At 35.2% G+C, this 24883-nt stretch overlaps 4 protein-coding genes and 1 pseudogene across 4 annotated transcripts; 1 reads left to right on the top strand and 4 right to left on the bottom strand.

Moving 5' to 3' along the window:
- Positions 198–8555, top strand: LOC104718142 (abnormal spindle-like microcephaly-associated protein homolog). The gene is given in 20 exon segments (XM_010435820.2): positions 198–956; positions 1059–1527; positions 1621–1706; positions 1814–1927; positions 2019–2210; positions 2308–2373; positions 2567–2620; positions 2739–2864; positions 2970–3086; positions 3294–3401; positions 3505–3631; positions 3893–4030; positions 4246–4422; positions 4504–4784; positions 5124–5301; positions 5390–5622; positions 5732–5921; positions 7637–7862; positions 7951–8106; positions 8226–8555. Coding segments are annotated over 20 exon segments (3834 nt in total). The 5' UTR covers positions 198–251; the 3' UTR covers positions 8317–8555.
- On the bottom strand, positions 10303–11175 carry LOC104718141 (peptide methionine sulfoxide reductase B8-like). Its single transcript, XM_010435819.2, has 3 exons — positions 10994–11175; positions 10742–10898; positions 10303–10625 (listed from the first exon to the last, which is right to left on the bottom strand). Exons 1-3 carry the CDS (start codon positions 11080–11082, stop codon positions 10464–10466), a joined length of 408 nt encoding a protein of 135 aa, XP_010434121.1. The 5' UTR covers positions 11083–11175; the 3' UTR covers positions 10303–10463.
- Positions 14528–15579, bottom strand: LOC104718140 (peptide methionine sulfoxide reductase B8-like). The gene is made up of 3 exons (XM_010435817.1): positions 15349–15579; positions 15095–15251; positions 14528–14888 (listed from the first exon to the last, which is right to left on the bottom strand). The coding sequence occupies exons 1-3, from the start codon at positions 15453–15455 to the stop codon at positions 14727–14729; spliced, it is 426 nt and encodes a 141-aa protein (XP_010434119.1). The 5' UTR covers positions 15456–15579; the 3' UTR covers positions 14528–14726.
- LOC104718139 lies at positions 17969–18646 on the bottom strand (annotated as a pseudogene).
- On the bottom strand, positions 19510–20583 carry LOC104718138 (8-amino-7-oxononanoate synthase-like). The gene is made up of 4 exons (XM_010435815.2): positions 20409–20583; positions 20245–20280; positions 19912–19999; positions 19510–19832 (listed from the first exon to the last, which is right to left on the bottom strand). The coding sequence occupies exons 2-4, from the start codon at positions 20271–20273 to the stop codon at positions 19560–19562; spliced, it is 390 nt and encodes a 129-aa protein (XP_010434117.1). The 5' UTR covers positions 20274–20280; positions 20409–20583; the 3' UTR covers positions 19510–19559.

The following is a 24883-nucleotide window of genomic DNA, read 5'->3' as shown; positions in this document are numbered from 1 at the left end:
ACGAACCAATCAAAAATAAGTTCCTGACGCAAGCGTCTTTACTAAGTTTAATAAACAATCGTGACGTTTCCAAATTTGTTAAACGGCATGACGTTCATACTGAATAGATCAAAGTGGCAAGCTTTTCCAATTTTTTGTTTTACTTGATAGACCTAGTCGTCGTCTCTCAAAATTTCAAATTCAAAAACTCAATTTGAACAACGGCATCTTTCTCTCTCTCTCTCTAACGGATCTCCGATACTTGTTCACCGATGAGTGAAAACGAACCGCCATGCGATTCACCGGTGCGGTCACGTAATCCTCCGCCGTCGTCGTCGTTACTAAATGACATATCTAATTTCAAAACGCCGCGGCGTTCGTCCGTTGTGAATTCGGGTTTCAGTAAATCTCCGTATCCGCATGTCTTCACTGCATCTAAGCAAACCCCAAAATCGTCTTCTTCTAACCTCCGCCGTCCTTCCATGGTTCCTTCCCGGTCTAAGGTCGCGGTTTCGTCGAGGCGGCTTAGGGCGTTCGAACTTCAGCAATCGCAGTCTTCACGCAAGGCTGAGTTGACGAAAGAGAAGAGTCTTAGATCTCTTGCGAAATCGCTTACTGTTTGGCTCAATTTCTTGTTTGAGAACCCGGAGAGTTGCGGTTGCGCTCCGTTCGAAGAGGGATCTGGTGTTGGTAGCGTAGGGAATATAGGTAAGGGGAAGAGAGATAGTGGCGAGGGTAATAGTAAAGGTGTGGGAGTGGATACAATGTGGCGAAGCCCTAAAAGGCTTAGGAATTTAGGTTGGTGTGGTGAGAAAGGTTCAGAGATTGGCTCTTTTTTGACTGGTTCCAAGTATTCCACGCTGAGGGACTCTTTAAGAGATGTTTGTAGTTTTGATGATTTGAAGCAAAGAATGCAATTTCACTTGAGTTTGGGAAGTTGCAAGGAGATTTTTGATGTGATGACTCGTGTTACCAAGGTAAAAGCATTTATAAAGACTGTGTTTTTTGCTTTGGGTTGTGTTGGCTTTTCTTTTGTTTAGGGTAGTTAACTTGGTTCAATCTTATTGTTCTTGTTTCAGAATATTGATGAAGGGAGGATAAAAATGAAACCACAATGCCCTCTTGTAACTGATTTTGGACTCAAGGAGAAGGCTATCAAGGCACTGATGTGCTATAACCAAGTTTGGCTTCGTTTAGGGTTATATATCATCTTTGGCGGTGATTCCTTTATGTCTGACTGTGAAGTTAACTCAGATCAAGAAACGGCGTTCTTGAAGATGGTAATTAATAAGCAATTCTTCTCCCATGATGGCCTTGTTAGAGCCTATGCCTATAACAAGATGGTTGAGGGTTTATACAGACCAGGGTACTATGAAGCCCTTGGAACCGTGATTTTGAAGAGGATTCTGTTGCTCGTCCTTGTGATTGATAGAGCTAAATCTCAGAGCTGCCTTTCACTCAAGTATGGCATTGATGGAATAGATGGTGGCTCACCCCTCATGTTCTCGGAGAAATCTAGCATAAAGTCTAGCCACCAACTTATATCTGGTATTTTCTAAGATTTTGCTGTTTAGTTTGTCAGTTTCCTTTACGCTCTCATGTTTTCTGCAGCTAATTTTCTATCTTCTGCTTTGAACATAGAATTCTTGTCCTCTGATGTAATGCATGGAGAAGGGAATCTCCTAGCACATCTAGTGATTATAGGGTACAAAATACCTTATCAGCAGGTAATTTTTAGTTAAGAGTCAATGCAATGCCTTAAATGACATCTCGTTTGCTAAATGCTAAGTGTATGATGTATCACTAACTTCAATAACTGGAATGGATCTTGCAGTCTCCTCTAGTTGAATATGAATTTAAAGTGAGAGAACTGTTTGGTGACCTCCAAGATGGCGTGCGGCTCTGCAGAGCCATTCAACTACTTCTTCATGATCCATCCATTCTCATGGTTTGTCTTTAAATTGAATTTTAATCCAGATCTTTCAGTTATTTCTTATTTAGGGAGTAAGTTTTATCGTATGAGGCTTTTGATCCAACAGAAAATGGTAGTTCCGTCCGACAATCGAAAGAAGAACTTGGCCAATTGTAGAATTTCACTTCAATATCTAAAGAAGGATGCTGGTGTTTCGTTAAAAGACAGCGAAGGAATGATGATAACTGAAGAAGATGTTGCAGATGGTGACAGAGAGCTCACTATTTCGCTGCTATGGAACATCTTTGTACATTTGCAGGTAAGTGTCTCTTGTTATTCTTTGCCCAATTTTTTGGTGGATTGCTGCACGAGTCGTCGGATTTTCATTGGTTATGTCTTCTCTTTGAACTGGACAGCTGCCTCTTCTGATCAATGGGAGACTCTTGACGGAGGAAATCCACAAAGTCCAAGGGCTGGAAAAGGTAAGGCTAAGGCTCGCTTGATTTCCTTGGTTCTGGTAGTTCTTTCCAGTTTCTAGCCATTGTTCGTTATTTTGAATCTCTATGGTGACACTTCTTAACTAGAAGACTCTTAATCAGTTCTTATTGGTGACACTTCTCAAGTTACACTATTTTTCTCTCTCTTCAATTAGTTCTCTTTTGGGTTTCTTTTCAGAATAATCAAATTACCATGTCTACTCCTCTGGAAATGCTCTTGAACTGGATCAAGGTAGCTTATTATATCAGCGTATTCTTATTACTTCCTTACTATTATATTCTTAGCAGGGTTTTTTCACTTCCATATCTAACCATGTACAATACTTGCATGTCTTGCATTCTTCATTCAGTCAATTACCAGGAAGAATGACTTCAAGTTAGAAAGCTTTGCTTCATTGGTTGATGGAAAGGGGATATGGTTCTTGCTTGACTACTATTTTCGTCAAGAAGTTTGCTGTCCTTGTTTTCACAAAGAGGTATGAAATCCGGTTCAATGCATTGAAGTTTACCTAGGCCATTTCTCCTCATGTATCTTATAATACAAACAATGCTATATTTTCTGAATAAATATATATATTCAGGATTCTGGTGGTCAAAAAGGCCCTCAATCAGTAATGTCCGATACTGATTACCATGATGCAGTGCAAAATTTCATACTGTCGCAAAAGTTGACAGCACTTTTGGGAAGTTTTCCTGAGGTAATAATTTCAGCCTGTGAATGTCTAGTTGTTATTCTCAAGTTTATTATAAAGAAAAACAAGATTACAAGAGATATGAAAATGTTACGACGTTGCCCGTTGATGCTTTTCCACTAGAAGATTTGCTTCAGTTAGGCTAACATAATATATATGTTTGGCGTCACAATTGTACTATCAATTTCCTGACAACAATTTTTATCTCTATAGGTTCTACAGATTGGTGACCTACTGGAACATAATGCAGTAGTTAGCAACCAAAGTGTGATTATACTGTTGGCTTTCCTATCATCAAAGCTGATCGTCAAGGAGAATTTGGTATTGCTCTATTACCACAAAATGTAGCTTTCGTTGTTTACTTTATGGATGGCAGTTAGATTTTCTAGTTACAGGTTATCTGAAAAATTCCTTCTTTCCTCAGGAGCAACTGAACTTTCATAAGTTACTGTGCTCGAGCTGTCAAGCTTAGGAGAAGAGATATTCATGCATCAGTCTCAGCAGCTCTGAAGAAGTTAAAAATGAGGAACCGGACATAGAAAATGGAGAAGGTTCCCATTCATCTCTTTCTTGCATTCTCAAAGTATTTTGATGAACTGAGGAACTGGACCTGATTATATTGATGTTTGCAAGTCTATCAGTGGTTTGCAGTCTGTATATCTCCTTTTATTATGTTTTTCGTTTCTGATAGTTGTCACCCTAGTTCTTATAGAGTCTCAAGCTTCTTACAATTGGTTGAATGAAGCAAGTATGCGTGGTGATAATAGATATGTATGACTGGAATTGATGTCAAATGTGTGATGCTATTGTAGATGCTACTAAAAAGTTCCAGGCAATCAAAGCCTGGTGGCAGGATATGGCCAGCCAAAACCAATATTCTGTTGGAAAAACTAATAGCTATACTCTGCAAAACTCCTTGTCTACCAAATGCATTAAAGATTCCCAACGAGGTAATTCAAGTTCAATAGCTATTTTTCTCAACTAAGCCTGCTTTCGATATGCATCTCCTTTTTATGATCTAACTCTTGTAGATGGCACTTGATTGTATCATTATATTTGATTTTGTATTTATTTATAGATTTTCTGTTTCTTGGTAGTTGGTCAAAAGAGTATTGAATATTGGAATCTACCCATTATTTGATTTCAACATACCTCTTTCTTACAGAAATCGCAGTAGTGGTCATACAATCGAATCTTAGGGGACTTCATGCACGCCGAAACTTTAAAAAGAAGATGAGAGCAATCTGCTTCTTACAAGCTGCTGTTCGGACATGGTTGTCAGTGAAACATATAACAGTTCTTGAAAAATTAACTGTTGATGATGTGACATTACATTTATCAGGTAATTATTTGTTTTTGTGAATTCATTACCATTGACAGATCAAAAAGTTACTCCCTGATGAAAGTTTTGTTATTCCTGCAGAAAGATCGGTCAACTTAAAACCTGTAGCTAGATATGTCAAGTTCATTGTGGAACGAAGTCGCTTCATCAAGTTGAGAAAATCCGTTTCTGTCATTCAAAAAGCTGTAAGGAGATATCAGAGCAACCTTCATCATAAGCTGAAAGCAGCATTACAAATTCAACTAGCTTGGAGGAGCTATAAAGAAAAAGTTCTCTCTTCTATAACCATTCAATCTTATGTTCGTGGATGGACCACACGCAGAATGAACTGGACGTACAAGTTTTCTTCCATACTTATTCAAGTAAGTTTATTTTGGTCGTCTGATGTTTTGCTTATGGAACTGGCGATTATCCAGTTCTCAGTTGATCATTAACTCTTCTTATCTATAGAAAAGTTGTAGTTTTTTGTTACCAGCTGCCTGTCCTAATATTGTTTCATCAACCAGCTTTCGTTTCCTCTTTGTCTCTTCTTTTTGTCTGCCTTTGATGTTTCATTTTCCTGTCTCATAGCCTTTCTGTTTGTTTGATTGAGGTCTCTTAATTTTAAGCTCTTCTTACATAAAACCACAGCGAGAATCCGTATCTCTGATTTCTACTTCAGTGTGTTCCCTACTTTATTAACTTCCTGCATCTAACTGTAGAGATACTGCCGTGGTTGGTTGGCGAGAAGGAAGTTTTATCTTCAGAGAGAAGCAATAATATGCATGCAGAGTGCTATCCGAAAATTTAACTGCATGGTGGCATTTTATCGTTACAAGCATGTAGCCACGGAGGTTCAGCGGCTCGTTAGAGGACAAATTGTTCGAAGCAGGCTTCAAGGTGATTAAGCCGATTGCATATATGTTTTTCTGGATGGAAATATCCTTTCTTCAGTATACTGATGGTTACTCAAATTGAATTATCGCAGGAGCTTCTTCTCTCTATCCAAAAATTGACGAAGGCACTTCAAGACTTCCACAACACAGCGTTGGGATGACAAAACTGCTACATTCTGTCATTAAAGTGCAGCGTTGGTGGAGGTTTCTTCTCCATTCACAGAAAATGAGAAGAAAATCAGCAGTCTTAATACAGAGTCATATTCGAGGTCTACTTGCCAGGCGAAGAACTTATGTGGAAAGACATTACATTGTCATGATTCAAGTAAGATATGGCCTAAGCTAACTTTCATCTAATTTCCTTCACTTTCAGTAAAAATGAGCTTTCTTTCTAGCTAAAATTAACAAGTTTCATTTACCCTTGAATCTCTCAGTCACACTGGAGAGGTTACCTCACACGCAAAGCCTCAAAGGCTCAAGTTCTGGATCTGAGAGTAAGAATGCAAACTTCTGCAGCAAACATAGATGACAGGAAACGGTTGATAAACAAGCTTCTTTCTGCGCTTTCGGAACTACTGATCATGAAAAAGGTCCACAACATTCTTCACATTTGTGAAACGTTGGGTTAGTTTCTCAGCTTCCTTTGTTTACGTACAGAACCATGTGCAACAGACTATAACATGTTTCCTCTACAGATTCGGCAACAAAATACTCTGAAAAATGTTGTGAAGAGCTTGTGAAAGCTGGAGCTATAGACAAGTTGCTAACAATGATCCGGTCTGCAAGCAGAAGCATCCCTGATCAAGAAGTTTCAAAATNTTTGCATGCAGAGTGCTATCCGAAAATTTAACTGCATGGTGGCATTTTATCGTTACAAGCATGTAGCCACGGAGGTTCAGCGGCTCGTTAGAGGACAAATTGTTCGAAGCAGGCTTCAAGGTGATTAAGCTGATTGCATATATGTTTTTCTGGATGGAAATATCCTTTCTTCAGTATACTGGTTACTCAAACNAACTAGCTTGGAGGAGCTATAAAGAAAAAGTTCTCTCTTCTATAACCATCCAATCTTATGTCCGTGGATGGATCACACGCAGAATGAATTGGACGTACAAGTTTTCTTCCATACTTATTCAAGTAAGTTTATTTAGGTCGTCTGATGTTTTGCTTATGGAACTGGCCATTATCCAGTTCTCAGTTGATCATTAAGTCTTATCTATAGAAAAGTTGTAGTTTTTTGTTACCAGCTGCTTGTCCTAATATTGTTTCATCAACCAGCTTTCGTTTCCTCTTTGTCTCTTCTTTTTGTCTGCCTTTGATGTTTCATTTTCCTGTCTCATAGCCTTTCTGTTTGTTTGATTGAGGTCTCTTAATTTTAAGCTCTTCTTACATAAAACCACAGCGAGAATCCGTATCTCTGATTTCTACTTCAGTGTGTTCCCTACTTTATTAACTTCCTGCATCTAACTGTAGAGATACTGCCGTGGTTGGTTGGCGAGAAGGAAGTTTTATCTTCAGAGAGAAGCAATAATATGCATGCAGAGTGCTATCCGAAAATTTAACTGCATGGTGGCATTTTATCGTTACAAGCATGTAGCCACGGAGGTTCAGCGGCTCGTTAGAGGACAAATTGTTCGAAGCAGGCTTCAAGGTGATTAAGCCGATTGCATATATGTTTTTCTGGATGGAAATATCCTTTCTTCAGTATACTGATGGTTACTCAAATTGAATTATCGCAGGAGCTTCTTCTCTCTATCCAAAAATTGACGAAGGCACTTCAAGACTTCCACAACACAGCGTTGGGATGACAAAACTGCTACATTCTGTCATTAAAGTGCAGCGTTGGTGGAGGTTTCTTCTCCATTCACAGAAAATGAGAAGAAAATCAGCAGTCTTAATACAGAGTCATATTCGAGGTCTACTTGCCAGGCGAAGAACTTATGTGGAAAGACATTACATTGTCATGATTCAAGTAAGATATGGCCTAAGCTAACTTTCATCTAATTTCCTTCACTTTCAGTAAAAATGAGCTTTCTTTCTAGCTAAAATTAACAAGTTTCATTTACCCTTGAATCTCTCAGTCACACTGGAGAGGTTACCTCACACGCAAAGCCTCAAAGGCTCAAGTTCTGGATCTGAGAGTAAGAATGCAAACTTCTGCAGCAAACATAGATGACAGGAAACGGTTGATAAACAAGCTTCTTTCTGCGCTTTCGGAACTACTGATCATGAAAAAGGTCCACAACATTCTTCACATTTGTGAAACGTTGGGTTAGTTTCTCAGCTTCCTTTGTTTACGTACAGAACCATGTGCAACAGACTATAACATGTTTCCTCTACAGATTCGGCAACAAAATACTCTGAAAAATGTTGTGAAGAGCTTGTGAAAGCTGGAGCTATAGACAAGTTGCTAACAATGATCCGGTCTGCAAGCAGAAGCATCCCTGATCAAGAAGTTTCAAAATATGCACTATCAACTTTGAGTCACCTTGCTCGTTATCCACAAATGGCAGATGAGCTAATTGATACAAAAGGATCCATTCAAACAATCTTCTGGGAACTACTCAGGTCGTCATTTTGTACTCAAATGTCAAATCTTCTCTTTAAGATTAGAGTTCATCTTTTCTCACTTTGGCACTGTTTTTTTCCTTTTCAGAAACAAAGAAGAAGCATATTTCATTGCATCAGACGTTCTGAAGAAGATATGCAACTGCCATAAAGGTGTAGAAGCAGTTCGAAAACTTCCTGCATTGGTAAAACGGTTACACACCTTAGTTGAGGAGCTAACACGTAAGGCAAACATGGAGAAACGGTTGGTTTTTTTTTTCTTTCCCGCTTTATTGTCTAATTGACTTGAATGTTCACTCAAATCCAAATAAGAAAGCATGAATCAAACATGCCTTAATTGAAATATATTGTGTGCGATTTCAGGAACGTTAAGGGTCAGACTGATAAAGATAAGAGTGAGAGAAGATTAAAAGAAGCTACTGAGCTTCTAAAGCTTATTATAACCAGAAGATGATTAAGTTGGTTTGGTTTCAGACTCGCTTGTGTTTTTGTTGTTTGGCGTGCATTGATCAGTGCACTAACCCAACTCTTCTCTGTTTAGTTTGAATCTGTAATTACTTTTTAGATTTAATGAAGAAACCGTGCTGATCTCAGAACTTGACATGACAGCTTCTTCTTCAGCATCATTTCTTTTGTCTATATGTCTATTGTAAGAGATTAATGATTCATGTTTTATATGACTTTCACAAGAATCGGATTTCAGAAGATTCATGAAGAAAATGTGATTTCCACTAGTCTAATATGAAAAATTAAAAAAAAATTGGACTTTACAATTACGAGAACGATCCGAAAGCTATAGATTTGGTTTAACAATGTGAACAGACTACAGAATATAGCAATTGTGACACTTTGAGATATGCGAACTTGTGATCCGTTCTGATCAAGAAGTTTCAATCATTTCATTTGCCTTTCCCCACTGTTCTTTCTGATCCTCTTGAGGAGTGGGTCTTTACTGCCAGACATATGGAGACACTAGAGTGAGGTTTCCTCGTTGTCATATGCAAACTGGTACAAATGCAAAGACAAATGTGTATGAGTATTCTCCAATAGTTAACGAGATCATCCATACTTGTTTATCACAACTTTCCATATTAACAAATAGTAATTCATCAAAATTTCCAATTCTCAGTTAATCATTCTTGAAATTTACAATTGTCTACCATTAATTAATAAAAATATACAAAAAATCAATGTTTGTGATACAAATGGAGAAATAATGTAAGATTTCCAATATCATGCTTGAAAGGTGACAAATGGCACTTTATTCTTTTGACATTTGTGCACAAAACATGTTTGATGAAGTAATGTTACTTACATGAATCCAGATCTGAAAATGACATTCATCAATATAAGTATAAGGTGATATATGATTAATTGTCTCAACCATATGAAAAGATATTAATAGTCTTTAAATGAGTGAAAATGATACATGTTTAACGATTGGAAATAATCGTGATTAATATCTATATTTTGCTAGATTATGAAATTAAAGACGATATATGGTTTGACTGTGTGTGATTCAACGTTTGCAATGGGTAGGGCACTTGAGGGTATAATTAAAAGCCTTTAATATGTGTTTATGCATGCAAAACAATGAAATCTTATCTCCATTGACTAAAACAAATATTAATAGAATTTGAAAAGATTCCAAAGAGTAATCAAATACTCCACCTGATTCTCTACATGCTTTAACAGCTTTTAATTTCTCCTTATTATTCATAAAGAATTGAAATGTATAATTACTATATGTATATATATATATATGTTATGCAACAGCAAATAAATATAAGAATATTGATTTCAACCCCAAACTAACTAGTGGTAGCACAATCCAAGTTGAAATAACTTAGATTTAAAGTGGTAAAAGACTATGAGTGAAATATAAATTGTTACCAATTGATTTGAAGTAATCATGAAACTTAACATGCTATATTCATTATTAATTATAACTTTTTTTTTGGTAATTAAGACTCTCTTTGTATTACTTTAAGTGATGTTTTAACCACTTTTTGTTCTATTTTAAATGATGCTTTTTATACATAAGGAGTATGTTGTTATAAAAGGTTGCTTTGTTTATTACTTTTAAATAGTAAGCAACATATACTATTAAAAAAAAAGAAGAAGAATGTGTTGTCACGAACTAAGAAGCTTAATCATTGACTTACTCCAACCCAAATAAGGTATGAATGATTAAGCTTCTTAGTTCGTGATATGATTTATTTCTCTACATCTAAGTAAAAGATATGTTGAAATATGTATAACTATGTTGGCCTCGAATTGACAAAAAGCCATGCTCGTTGAAGCTAGACGACGGGCTTTATAGTATTTGGTTCGGATCCAGAAGCTTGAACTCTGATGTGTCTAATTTCTTAGTTTTTCCTCCTTCACAATAGTTTTTTTTTTTGTCAATAAATTTTAAGTTCGTAACAAAAATGACAAATAGGAACAAAAAAGAAGAATTTTTCTTCATTACCAAAGTTTATTATAATTTTAGAAATTAAACGTAGATTTATATTATGAGTAGGAGGAATGTAAAAAAGTAGCATCTCACGAATCATAGAATAGATTCTTTCATTTGAGATAAAGTGGTCCGATGAATGATTATTTGGAGGAATCAGCACCAGCGAATTTGAGAGCGACACTGTTAACGCAGTGACGTTGGTCGGTAGGAGTAGAGTAGCCTTCGCCTTTGAAACAATGGCCAAGATGTCCATCACATACTGCACATGTTATCTCCATTCTTCTTCCACCCATACCTTCTGGCTATATTACATTAACATAACCAAAAAAATAAAGCCAAATTTTATTTTAGATTATAATATTTATATACATATGGATTCAAATAATTAAACTATAGAGAAAAGTCAAATAATTATTACAGTTTGTTTAATAGCACCGGGGATAGCATCAAAGAAAGCCGGCCAGCCACAACCGGAGTCGAACTTAGTGGTGGATTTGTAAATAGCAGATCCACAACCAGCACAACTATAAGTTCCTTCGTCAAACTTTTTCACAAACTCTCCTTTGCCTCGTTTACTAAAATCACAAAACAAAACCATTACAACATGTTAAGGTAACAAACTTACAATGCAAGTAAGCCGAATATTAAGATACCTAGCTAGAGGGCTTACTCTGTGGCTCTTTCTCTGAGAACTTTAAACTGGTCAGGAGACAAGATCGCACGCCACTCGTCGTCATTAGCTGGAAGTGGTGCTGCCATGATGGGAATAGGATTTGCTTATGTAATGATGCTTGAGAGATTAATCAAAGAGGAAGTGATTAGCTTTTGAGTGATTGTGATTCAACATGGAAATGGGTTGGGGGTATAAATAGGCATAGACAAGAATAGTATATCTCAGAGAGACAGGAGAATCGTCCAAAGATACTATACTACACAAATAATAATAATTTAAGTAATTACAGCTAATTAACGCAATAGACCTAGATCTAAAATGATAATGAGGAGAAAGCGAGAGAGAGGGAAAAATTTAAAATACCGAGGTAGTGCATGTGGACCTTTTGACTCGGTTTGATCACGATGCTAATACATTTATTTCATTTTTTAATGATATTGATCACATTTTTCTCCTCTTAAAATTATGGCTCCTCGTTTAATTGTCAAAAACAAATAAAACTATGGTTCTTTGAATCTTCCAAGTCTTTTGCTGAACAGATTTAAACGTGGAGTTACGAGCATTTTTATGTGTCATGAGAAAACATTATTGTCTTCTCTCCATGATTATACCATTTATAAACAGTAAGACTCAAACAAGTTGAGCAAAGCGTAACTAAATAGTCTATATTGGAAGATGGAGAATTAGAGATCCACCTAAATTGATGGTTGAGATGACAAAGTTGAAATTTGAAAATTTAAAAGATATGATATTTAAAAAAAAAATTAAAAGATTATTGATTAATGTTAATATTTGTCTTTGTTCTTCTAGTTTAGGAAATTTAGAGATCAGCTCTTTATAGAAAAGAATGTAAGTTATAATATTATTTTTACAATAATCAGTAATAATTCATCAATTTATGGATCTCTAAAGTTCTGATTATTTACTTATGTTTAAATTGGAGATCCATAAATTGAACTAAACTAGAATTAAAAGTCATAGAATGAAGGCCATTTGACCATTTATGTGAAGTTTCACAATTATATCATGCAGAGAATTATATCAATGAATTTAGATAAGACATGAGTTTGGTGTGGGAAATTTTGGATTTGGATGAAAGAAAAACTCATATAAGTATATAATAAGTAATGTCGATATTTTTTTAATGATACTTTCAACTTTTTCTGCATACTATTGTTTTTCTTTATAGTTGTGGGGTAAAGTTCCATTAGAATGCAACAGTAACTACGTCCAAGTGGAAGTGGTTATAGCTTTTGTCTTAACTTTAAGTGAGTGTATTTTTAAGAGAAGGTGGTGGATTAGTTTAATTATATCTCTTATTTATATATTCGGATTAAGCGTTGTATTTTGGATTAATAGAGTAAACAAAAGACAAGTTGACAAAAAAAAAGATATAATTTGAAGACCAATGATTCAACATCTATTACATTGAGATTGTGACAATAATTGTTAATAGTTATCTATAATCACTAAAAACAAAGCTTGCCAACTGTTAACTTATGGAGCCTAATCTCTCGGATTCGTCTCCTGTTCTGGCGTGAAATACATTGATCGAACGTTGGATTATACAACATGTCTGAGAAACCCATTTCATATTTTGGACTGTGTAGTTATATGCTCATTTTTCATAAAGTGTATCCTTATATTTAAACCTCATTGATCAATTTGTATCTATGTGTCACGAGAAAGCGAAATGAGGGGGAAAAAAGAAGATCTCTAACCAGTAAATATCGTTCGCCCTAATATTTCTTTCTCAGATACTATTATCGAGGCGCCGCAACCACCAAATCTCCTCGACGCCGGTAGAGCTCCGGCTCGCCGGCGTCGGGGTTTCTCAGTTCTATCAAGCTCTTCCGTTCTCTACTGCATCTTTTGGTACTCTTTTTCATGGTCTCTTGTTTTTTCCGGAGTCCCCTCCAGGTTTTGGATCTCAACTCCGAACATGCTTCAGCTTCTTTCTCCCCTTCCCTTGCCTCAATTTCTGGTGAATCGTCTCGTTGTGCTTGCTCCTTCGTGGTCCCAACCACGAGATGTTCCCTCTGAGACCCCTGAACGCCCCAATTGCCTCGGTTTCCACCGGTCTTACCGCCTCCTATCGATGTCAACCGCAACAAATCTCCGCTCCTTGGAATCTTTTCCCCTCACCAAGTGGTTTGCTTGGCTGCAGCTGGACGGGAGCTCTGTTTTGACAATGGAGCCGACGAAAACTTTGACGGTGAAACTTACATCCTTGGTGCTCTCTAACACACCATTGATTCCACTCTGGTCCAGGTTCGATTCTCACTCTCTACCTAAATCCTTGGCTTTTAGGATAGCTTGGTCAAATGTGTTGCCCCTGAACTGGAAGATGTTTAGATCCGCTAAAGCTGTTTTGAACCCAACCCGTTTAGACCTGTGTGTCACCTGTTTGTTTGGGTGTACTCAACAAGAAGTTTCTGAGAGTAGAATCTACATCCTCAGAACCGGTTGTGATAAAGCTAGTTCAAGCTCAAAATCTTTAGTATCGAGTTCCTCTACTTGGTCAAGTCGGGGTCTCCTCGGTAGTAGAGTCTCGATCTCTTCTGATTGGCTTGATATCTATTTGTGTCGAGGAAAGTTGTTTACTTTGGTATGGAGGACTGCATTGTAGAGCTATATTTCTAACCTTGACCCGTCTCTTTGGCGATTTATGATACTTGCATCTGTTGCTTCTACTTGCTGCATATCACCAAACCCTCAACTCCTTCAGCCTCAACGTATAGCCAGGCTTAAAATCGGTATTATGGTTCCACCTCTTCGGAACGGGAATTACCGATGTTTAGCCATTTTGATCTATCCATCTTTTCCTTGCTTTAAGCTCTCCAATCTGCATATCATCTACTTATTGAAGTTCCCTCACTTAGGCTTGAAGAGTAGTGGCATTATGATCACCATTCCAAGGAGTAGTGATTACCAAAACCTCTTCAAGTTTCTCCCTTGCAACCTTATAACCGTAATCACCCTTGCAGTGATCGGTATTCAGAGCACTTTCAACCCTGCTCACACCTTTGGCAAAGCACTACTTCGTGTAGACCTTCTCAGCTCGATGAGATCCTCAGCTTTGACTGTTTCATCGCCATACAGTCTTCGAATCAAGACAGTGGCCACCTTCCCTTCCAATGTTTTCTTCATGGAAGCTGCATTGATATGGCTTGATCTCACAGGCTCCAGCTTGCTATCCAGCACTTGGTCCATAGCTCTCAAGACCCTTATATCTTTTGCTACTATCTATCCTTGTACTCTCTTTGCTTTTGAATTTGGGGTATGCCCTCTTATATTATCTACGCTACTCTACCTGTTATGCATGCTACTTGTTCTTTAATGAAATGGAAGCATATGTTTTGTTAAAAAAAGAGGGGAAAAAAGAAGAAATCCCAAAATCGATTATAATGAAATCTGACAGCCTCTTCTATCATCACAGCTTAATTCGTGTTAGATTTCTTAGTATGTCTATTGTCACAGATTCTTAAGTAAATGGATGGTGTAACCGTGTAATATGTTGGCAAAAAAGAATAAAAAAAAGAGAGTTTTTTTATTTTTTTCTCTAATTTTTTTTTGTAGTAAACAAAGTTTATTATCATTATAGAGCGTACATTGGACGAAAATTTATGATAATATCACACGAGTAGGAATGTAAACTAGCAAGCGTCTCATGGTCATGGACTGATTCTTTTGATTTCATGAGATAATCTGGTTCTATGAATGGTTATAATTATTGGGAGGAATCAGCAGAGGCGAATTTGAGAGAGACACTGTTAACGCAGTGACGCACGTTGGTAGGAGTATCGTAGCCTTCTCCTTTGAAAACATGGCCTAGATGTCCATCACAAACTGCACATGTTATCTCCATTCTTCTTCCATTTACGCCTTCTGGCTATATATATACATCAACAAACCAAAAAAAAAACAAACATCAAAGTTAATTTAATTATAATTAATCTTTTAATTATGGGTTTAAATGGTTTGCCGATTGGCTATAAATGTCCATATTATATCTTTGCCACTTCATTAATGGTTTAATATAAAAAAATGTAAAATCACCAAAAAAAAAAGCATAGAGAAGAGTCAATTTTTAATTACAGTTTGTTTAATAGCACCGGGGATGGCGTCGAAGAACGCCGGCCAGCCGCAACCGGAGTCGAACTTAGTGGTTGACTTGTAAAGAGCAGTTCCACAACCAGCACAACTATAAGTCCCTTCGTCAAACTTTTTCACAAACTCTCCTTTGCCTCGTTTACTAAAATCACAAAACCATAACAACGTGTTAAGGTAACTACTTACGTACTACGCAAGTAAGCCGATCGACAATTAAAATACCTAGCTAGAGGACTTACTCTGTGCCTCTTAGTCTGAGAACCCTAAACTGCTCAGGAGACAGAACCGCACGCCACTCCTCGTCTTCTTTCTGGACAAAACCAGTTGTTGGAACTTCTGCTGCCATGACAGGAATTGGATTTGCTTATGTAATGATGTTTGAGAGATATCAAAGAGGAAGTGATTATAGCTTTTGTTCGAAGTTTTGTTCAAAAGACTTGTTTTAATTGTGATATAACATTTATGATGATTGGAGGTATAAATAGGGATAGACAAACGAAAGAGCTCAGGAGAATCGTCCAAATTAAAGGAACTATTCTAAACAAATAATAATAATAATTTATGTGTGAATGAATATGCAATAGATTTAAAAATAACAGCAACGAAAGTGGGTAGGGGAGGTATTGCTGATGCGAATACATTTTTAAGTTTTATTCTTTTTGTTGGTCACGTTTATTATCTTATAAAACTTTGGGTCGTTGAAATGTCATAAGTTATAACATAAATAAAACTATGGCTCGTAGAAATGTCAAAGTCTTTCGTTGAACAGATTACAAAAAAGAAAAATAGTTAAGAACATTGTTTGGTTTGTGTTCATCATAGATTACGACAACTTCATTACTTTTTCTTCTCTCCATGATTAAAAAAAAGTTATAGACTTTGAAATAAGCAACTTCGGTCTATAAGAAAAAACCAAAGTTCATATTAAAAAACAAATTAAAATTTATAGTGTTAGTGTTTTCAATAAAGAAAATGCAGCTTAAATATGCATTTAGAAGCGTATGCTTCTTTTTTTGTTATATTTTTGTTGTAAGGGTTTACTAGTTTATGTTATCATCATAATTTATATATACGCAAATAAAATTTAAAGTTCCATGGCCAATAGGGTGTGTTGGTTGACCACAGTAAAGAAAGACTTAGACAAGATCAAACTGTAATTAAATACTCAATCTCTGTTTTAAAGGGATTTTGTACATTATAATAAAAATTATAGATGTTTATTACTACAAGTTGAAAAAATATATATTTTAGATTTCTACTAGAAATCATCTAGTATTAATTTTGAAGCTCCTAATCATTTTTCCATCCGAATCCAAGAGAATTTCTTTCAAACAGCTCAGGAGAATCGTCCAAAGGATACTATTTATTTTAAACAAATAATAATAATTTTAGGTATCAATAATGCAATAGATTTAAAAGACCAGCAATGAGAGTGGTGAGGTAGTGCTTCGTAGACTCGTTTTGACGTATACTATATATAATTTCATTTGATCACGATGCGAATACAAATTTAAAATTTTTTATTCGTTTCTCTTGGTCACGTCGTCTTTTGGCTCATTAGATTCTGGCTCGTTAAAATTTTGAAGTCTTCCGTAAAACAGGTTAAAAAGCAAGTTAAGAGCAAATGAAAAATAAATGTAGCTTAGCCATTGGCTGAATTGGTTGACAAAAACACGTCCCCTACCACAGTGAAGCTCAGACAAGTTGATGAGCAAAGCGTAATTACATTAAATACTAGATACTCCATCTGTTTTTTTACATGTCTTAAATGCTTTTGGTACGCCATATAATAAAGCCTAAAATGTCTACTATATAGGACAAATAAATCATATTTAGAATTAAGAAATCATCTATTATGAAGCGGTTGTAATCTTTCTTCTAACCGATTCCAACACGTTTTCATATCTAAAAAACTGGAGATTTGTAATTTTGAACTAAACCGGAGTTGTAAATTCATTTTATGATGGCCATTTTTGAGCATTTAAATGTGAAGAGGCACACTTATTTCATGCAGAAAATGAAACAATCGATAGATATATTAGAGAAAAAAGTCGACCATGTGAATACACACATTCTTGAGTTTGGTGTGGGGATTTCCGGAAGTGGGTAAAAGAAAAACCAAATTGCTTTTTACAAAATTAACTACTTCACCGTCTATCATGGGAATTTACTTCAGGAACTTATATCACTATAACAGTACACAATATTTATTTGAAGTATGATGTTGAAAAGTCAATATCATGGTTCATCAATGTTAGTTTTATATGCATGGAAAACGTGAAAAGCTGTATTCATATATGATTCAAACCCGTTATTTTTTGGGCTCCACCATTTTCCATGCATGGTAATTTCACCTTATAAATTATTTTGCTCAGTTCTTTTGCTTAACCTTTTAGTTGCCAGTTGCATGGTAAGCTGGCATATATATGCCCAAGAAACGCATTTTATTAAAATCATCATACTTACTATAATTAAACTATTAAACAGAGATATTGATACAAATGCCAAATTTTGTTATATCGGATTTACATTTAACATATCAAGGTGGTCAATGGAAAGATAACATATGATACATATATATAATTGGGAGAGAAAGAAAAAATCACACAAGTCATAAACAACAATGAGAGCATATCATACATGCATGACTAGGAACGTGACATAATATAACAATCTCAAACGATCACACTTGATCTTCACATTTTCTTGAAGGAGATGAATCGGTCGAACAAGAGCGGTCATCAAACATGGATATATCGAATTATTGGGAAGAAATTTCGGAAAACTTGAGAGAAACACTGTTGACGCAGTGACGCTCATCGGTCGCTGTGGGAAAACCTTCTCCTTTGACAACATGACCTAAATGTCCATCACATGTCGCACACGTGAGCTCCATTCGTCTCCCTCCTGCCTCCGGCTGATAGATATAAATAAGCATGCAACTTGTTCAATGGACAATTCTTTCTTACTAAAATATTTGTGTCTCATAAAAGAAAAGAAAAGAAAATGTCAATTACCGTTTGTTTAATGGCACCAGGGATAGCATCGAAGAAGGAAGGCCAGCCACAACCAGAGTCGAACTTAGTGGTGGACTTGTAAAGAGGAGTTGCACAGCCAGCACAGCTATAGGTTCGCTCGTCGAACAGTTTGGTATACTCTCCTTTACCCCGGGCTCTATATATTACAAAATCAGGAAGACCGTCTAAGAGGAAGTGATTATATGTGCATGGCAATTTACAAATTTTATCTATTTTCTAGAATTATCAGGCCGGACACCAAAATCTTGGACTAGTAACAATTATGACATTGTAGTTGTCTTGAGAAAGATGCAAATATAAATTAAGAAGTTATATCTGTAAATTAAGACTATGCTTACTCTGTGCCCTTTTCCCTGAGAACTCTGAATTGTTCAGGAGACAAAATCGCACGCCATTCGTGATCTTTTTTGGGGAAAGAACCAGTTGATGGAGCCACCATTGTCGCGGATGTTGGCATGATCACGATTGTTAAGTGTCTATGAGGCAACGGAGAGATGGTTGTGTGCTCTGAGACCTTTTAAGAAAATAAAAGTGGAATTGGTTTTGTGAGTTGAACTACAAAAGGGTCGGGTATATATACTCATACACAATCATTTTTTTTTTTTTTGGTCTAACTTAAAAGGTGGCTACAAGAATCTTCCTAACAACTAAGGGCATCCACAATGGGGGTTTATATTTTTGGAGCTCTTAAAATTTTTAATTACTATATTATGTACTTTTAGTAGAATAAGAACCTTGGAAATTCTAATTAAAAATTTTCCCTCCAATGGTGGGTTATAATTTTGAGTCTCTTAATTTGATTTTTTTTTTTTTTTGAATAAAAAATTTAAAGTAGAATATGAAATTATTGTATTTAAGATATATATTTATTAAATTATTGCATTTCGTAAAATTCTAACATCAAGATTCTCTATTCACCCATCAAGAAATTGAAAAGATGAGCTCATCGTGTACATTGACAGCACCAATGAGGTTCTTGACAGGTTCGTGCTCATGCGCCTCAGCTAATATTGCAGCCAGTGAGGAAGCAAGAAGCATCGTTGCAGGTCGTGGTGCAAGATATTTGCATGTGTTTTTAATTCTGGTTGTTAAAGTTTTGTTCTCCCGAGAAATCTCAAAGTTTCAAAAGCAAAGAGAGTGATATTTTACCCTGGAATAAAAGAAGAAGTGAAAATTGCATTTATCAGATCGCTCTTGGAGTCGAACTGATCAACTAGTAACCCTCTAGGTCTCAACTACAATATAGTCGAATGATAAACAAAGTCAGACCCGGAGTCAAGTCAGGCATGAGGAATACGACTTCAAAGAAAGAAAAAGTTATGAAGTATTAAGTTCTGGTATATGACCATTGTGAAGTTTTGTTGCTAAAATTGTCTCTTTTGATTAAAAATGATAGAAACACGCATCACATTTCACACGACCAACAAGTTTTGTGATCGACCAAAAAGGAAAAGCAGAGGTCCTTCGATGAAAAACAGAGGTCCTAAGCTATGAACCAACACTAATACATATTCTTGATTCACGAATTTCAGATCACATAGGCATGGATACCTGCAAGCTATGAATCTGCCGTGACACCCTGCTGCCTTACTCAAAGTGCCCACACATAAATCTACGACGGCTGCAGAGTTAAATTCCTCAGCCACGCCACCTCCATTTTCACCACAAACAAATGTTCCATGGGCCTGACCGATCAATATCAATTTGCTTCAGTAAAAACACCAACATACTAAAATTTTGCTTGAACAGAGTCAACCAACTCACATCATCAATAACTAAGAGGAAGCCATACTTCCTCCGAAGCTGAGAGAGCTCTTCCATTGGTGCAAAGTCACCGTCCATACTAAATAAGCTGTAAAAACCAAAAATGAGATTCAACCATAAGAACTTCCTTTCATATGTCCACAGTCTCAAAACACCAAAGGCGTTAATAAGCGATCTGAAATGTTTAGCCTTTGTAGTTAGCATTATCAATAGCGACATGTAGATGAATAGCAAAAAGGAAAAAACCATGATCAGATAAGAAAGCAGATTGGGGCATTTAAATACTACAGCTACAAATAAGAACAAGAGCAGTAAGTTGCAAATGAGATTGACCTATCAGTCACCAAAACTTTCCTCTTCATTTTGCAACTTGATCTGTCCAAACATTTATAGATGTCATAAATAGAAAACTAGATGTCAAGGGGGGAGTTGGGGAAGTGAAAGGAAGATTTGTTTACCTCCTTCTTTTTCAGTCCCACCAAACTAGACTCAAGCAAACGATGATAAGTGGTGTAACCACAAATTAACGCAGAACCCCTTAGGTCCCATACTATATTCTTGAACTGCCTGTATTGAAGGAAAAAAACATAAGGCAGTGCAAGACAGAGAGCGAGAGAGAGAGAGGGTTAAAGTTACAATGGAGGCTACACAATGCTTCTCAAATGAAATCGAATAAAACAAGGCTTTGTTGACTAAAGCCTATTTTTCTAATTAATTTCGTTGAGTTTTCAGAAGATAATATAATATTAAAATATAAAAACTTAGTTCTCACTCTTTGCGTGAATGAATTTGAGTATAGCAGTATAACTAATAACATTATACATAAATATGTTTTTCATGTTCTATATGTTAAATTTTATGTTCTCATCTTTTATCAAAAAATACTTATGTAACACATCTTTTAAGCGATGAACTATATTTTAGTTCGAGTAATTTTTTGGGTAGAAGAATAAAATCGTAAATGCAACTTCGAGTGAGAAACCACATTTTAAGTCATTTGGAATTAGCTAGGTATCCACTGCGATCTCCTTTCTGACCTAAATTAATATCAATTCTGAGGTCATATCCCATATTTGCGACTTGCGAGGTAGCTGAATTTGTCTGGTATACTGTCATGTATTCTAATTTAGCCATATTCGTTTATCGGGGTGATACCTTAGAGCTAGGTTTGTGATATATATACTGTCATGTTTTCTCTTTTGTCTTTTTAGTTCGCCTCTCCTTTATGGATAAATTAGTCCACTAAGTTAGAGAACAAATGTTCCCCCTTACGAACAATAAACTATTAGATCAATAAATTAGTCCATTAATTATTACTATTGTTTTACTAATTACTAGGCTAGTTTATCTATATATAATTAATCCTTTTGTAAATGGAACATACGTTCTGCAAGTGTATGACATTATACAATAGTACAACCTATTATTTATGGTTTGATCTTTATTCATATATTATCTCGCTATATGTTAATCTATTATTTTATTTTTTTGGTCAACATATGATAATCTGTTATTTGACGTAAAAATAAAAACATAATCTATTAATTATATATACATTATTTGACTATATGATAATCTATGTTATTTGTTTGTATAGTACATTTGTTATTTTCAATTTCATTTATGAGATATCTTATAGTATATTATATATGAGTATAATAGTAACTGGCATACTATAAATTTAATAACATGTGTTATGACATCTCATATATGTTGTATTATATTCCATTTGTAGAAAACACTAAATTAACAACATGTCTGTTGTGTTCGTCACCAGTTATGTAGCATAACATGTTATATTTTTGAAACAAAAAAAATAATAAAAAATCATATTTTTAACATATCATGGTATGTCATATATGAAACTACTACAAATTGAATTCTGAAAATCCCATTTTATGGAATTATTGGATATTTTATTAATATGTGAGAATGTGAATGATGTATATTTGACAATAATTTCAAAACTAACCTCAAAAATTAAATGATGTGAACTCTAAATTCATAGAATTTTACCAACAAATATATACCAAGTTGTATGCTACAAAACTAACTAAAAAACAATTTTTTCAAATAATTATATGCAGCATGTTTTTTTTTATCAACCATTGGGTTACAACAGCTCGGCTCATTAGCCATATACTTACATTCGTATGAAGCGGTACTTAATCTCTTGGGTGATAGGCAGCATATTATATATATATATATATATATATATATTTATTTATAATTTTGGAGAGAAAATTAATGTATGACACGATGTCTCATCTTTTTACAACTTTAATTATATGATTTTGCTACATTTAAAAATTAAAAACTGTATTTCTATATCACAAGATGTAGTAATGAATGCTTACAAGTAACACAATAATCTTTTAAAAAAATAAAATAATAATTTGTCGCCTAAAACATGCTATACGGAGCACTTTTTTTTTTTGTTTCTTTGAATCATCTGTTGTGGGGAATGGGATTGTTGATGTATGAGTAACGTGAACACATGAAAGTTCAATCATATTAATTTACCAAAAAATATAATAATGCTCCTACTTGACAGGTAGATACACCACGTGAAACAAGAGCAATAATAGTAAAAATAAAACTGGCACCACACCCATATAAATACCGTATAACTAATAACATGGCCCTTAATAATACAAACAGAATAATAAATACCGTATGATTTTGATTAGTATATGAAAATAATGCAGAAACGAATTGTACAATCAGGATTTTACAAGTTTTTTTTGTATTATTATTGTTAGCTATCACATTTTGTGGAGTACATTTCCGGTATCCTCACACTTTCTAATATTATTGTCTATACTAATGTTCATAATTTCATAGTTGAGTTATATATAGCACTACTTTTATATTTAATAACTTATACAACTTTTTCAGTAAAAGAAAACAATATCACTTTATCATTAGTTTCCAACTTTCCATGTATTTCCACTAATTAATCAATCACTATGCATTTCACACACACTTGACAAAAAATAGTAACAAAATTATTAGCAACTTGCAAAGTGGAACCAAACTAATCAATTAAAAATTATTTCTTTAAAAAAAAGTATAATTTCAAAACAAAATTGTATTATTTGTTGTAGAGAAGAAAACCATGTTTTATATTGTAGATTAAATCAATTACAAGATAAGGATTCATTTTAGTGGGATTTGTAAATTTTGTTATTTTGCTTAGAATCTTTAAAATTTGTTATTTTCTTATATCTAAAAACATAATTTTAAACAGGGTTTATTTGGTTCCAACATTTTTTAAGGTATAGTTTTTGTTATTAAGTATGTAGTTTTTTTTTTTGGGCAACCATTAAGTATGTAATTTATGAAATTTTTTATTGCCAGAATAAAAACATACTCCCTCCGATCCCATATAAGTGTCGTTCTGGACTTTTTTGAGTAGATTAAGAAAACAAACAATTTGACTGTTTTAACTTCTGAAGTTAAACTAATTTACTATGTTATTTTTTGTTTTCTTTTTTATTCAATAAATTATTTTATCTTTTCTTCTCTTTATTTTTTTCTTTGCGACAATGGAGTCACAACTCCAATTTATTTTGTCTCCACTGATTAGTTGATTAAGAAACAGAGATCTCAATTCACTTGATTCCTCAACTGATCTCATCAGGGAGATAAGCAATTGGGAGTGCGAGCTGATTTGAAGCAAATCAAAACCAAGAGCGGACTCCATAGCTGTTTTCAAAGCCATGACTTCGGTCGATAAAGCTGACGCCGTGAATCGATGGGAGCTTGAACCTTCAAAAAGGGAGAAACTTAGGGCATCTTTGATAATCCAACCCAGTCTGCAATTTTCTGAGGATCTGGTCCAAGCGGTGTCGATAAAACAAGAGAGCTTTGCTGGGTTTGGTTAATTGGTTGCAAGCGTCCGAGGTTTATGCAAATTGACAAGGGATTGTTGAGCTTCGTGCCAGGCTTTAGCTTCGATTATGGCTTTAAGGATGGTTTCTTCTTTGGTGAACTTTCAATCTGCAAAAATCCTCTGATTTTGTGCTTTTAAGAGGATTTATCGGCCAAAGTTTCCGTGAAGCAGAAGTGTTTGCGATAGAGAGACGATGACGAAGAGCTCTGTTTCATCTATTCTTCTTACTCCTTTTAAATCCTCAGTTGGTACATTTTGCTCTGTGTTTTTTTCTATTGGCTTAAGCATAAAGGGTTTTGTAGAGAGACTTAACAATGGCTTAAATCTTGATTTTTTGCAGGCAAAGAAAAGCAATTCACCGCCTCCGAGTATGCGTACTAGAAGAGCAACTGCAGGTGCTTTGTTGGAAGATGAAAGAGAAGCTCCAAAGTCAATTTTAAAGTTGGCTTCTCCAAATCATGAATCAAGTACAATAAGTTGGAAAAACCAGAGAAGATTTTCAGTCTACGAGGAAGACTTAGCACACTGAGCAAGGTTTGTATAAATTTGAATGGTAATCGATATAGTATGAAATTCACAGATTCTACTTATGTAATCTCTCTGGATCCAGAGGATATGGAGAAGCGCGGCGGCGAGTTGGTGAACAAAGAGAGTTGGCAAGAAGGATTCCATCTGTATGACTTAGAGAGCTTCTCATTGGATTCTTTGAGAAGGTTGTGATGCTTTATCAGTCGTTGCAGAGGTGAAAGGTATTGTCTCTGTATCCTCTTATTCTAATTCTGATTTTTAATCTTCTCATGTCTAGACCTTTGTTAATTTGGTTTCAGCATCTATAGACCATTATGGTATCGATGGTGTATGAAATTCACAGATTCTAATTCATTTAATCATTGCAATTTGGCCTTTTAGTATTCTTCCCAATTTCAATTAACAACTTTTACTAAATTAAATACCTCCATGACTACAATGAATAGAAGTGGAGGGAAAGGAAAAAAATTCATAGAAGAAGAAAGCTAATGGAGGCAACAATTAAAATTCAAATATTTTCACAATTCTTTATATTTGGAGTAACGTGAA

The sequence above is a fragment of the Camelina sativa genome, chromosome 10, assembly GCF_000633955.1.
Source record: "Camelina sativa cultivar DH55 chromosome 10, Cs, whole genome shotgun sequence".
Lineage (NCBI taxonomy): Eukaryota > Viridiplantae > Streptophyta > Magnoliopsida > Brassicales > Brassicaceae > Camelina > Camelina sativa.
Note: the sequence above shows the minus strand (reverse complement) of the source record. Positions and strands in the feature narration are given on the sequence as shown.

Coding starts and splice junctions, on each gene's coding strand:
- LOC104718138 (XM_010435815.2), bottom strand. CDS start 20,273: ATGAAGAGGAAAGTTTTGGTGACTGATAG. Junction 20,000..20,244: donor AAAGTTTTGGTGACTGATAG/GTCAATCTCATT, acceptor TGGTTTTTACAG/CTTATTTAGTATGGACGGTG. Junction 19,833..19,911: donor TCCTCTTAGTTATTGATGAT/GTGAGTTGGTTG, acceptor TTGATCGGTCAG/GCCCATGGAACATTTGTTTG.
- LOC104718140 (XM_010435817.1), bottom strand. CDS start 15,455: ATGGCAGCAGAAGTTCCAACAACTGGTTTTGTCCAGAAAGAAGACGAG. Junction 15,252..15,348: donor CTCAGACTAAGAGGCACAGA/GTAAGTCCTCTA, acceptor TTGTGATTTTAG/TAAACGAGGCAAAGGAGAGT. Junction 14,889..15,094: donor CCGGTGCTATTAAACAAACT/GTAATTAAAAAT, acceptor GTATATATATAG/CCAGAAGGCGTAAATGGAAG.
- LOC104718141 (XM_010435819.2), bottom strand. CDS start 11,082: ATGGCAGCACCACTTCCAGCTAATGACGACGAGTGGCGTGCGATCTTG. Junction 10,899..10,993: donor CTCAGAGAAAGAGCCACAGA/GTAAGCCCTCTA, acceptor TTGTGATTTTAG/TAAACGAGGCAAAGGAGAGT. Junction 10,626..10,741: donor CCGGTGCTATTAAACAAACT/GTAATAATTATT, acceptor AATGTAATATAG/CCAGAAGGTATGGGTGGAAG.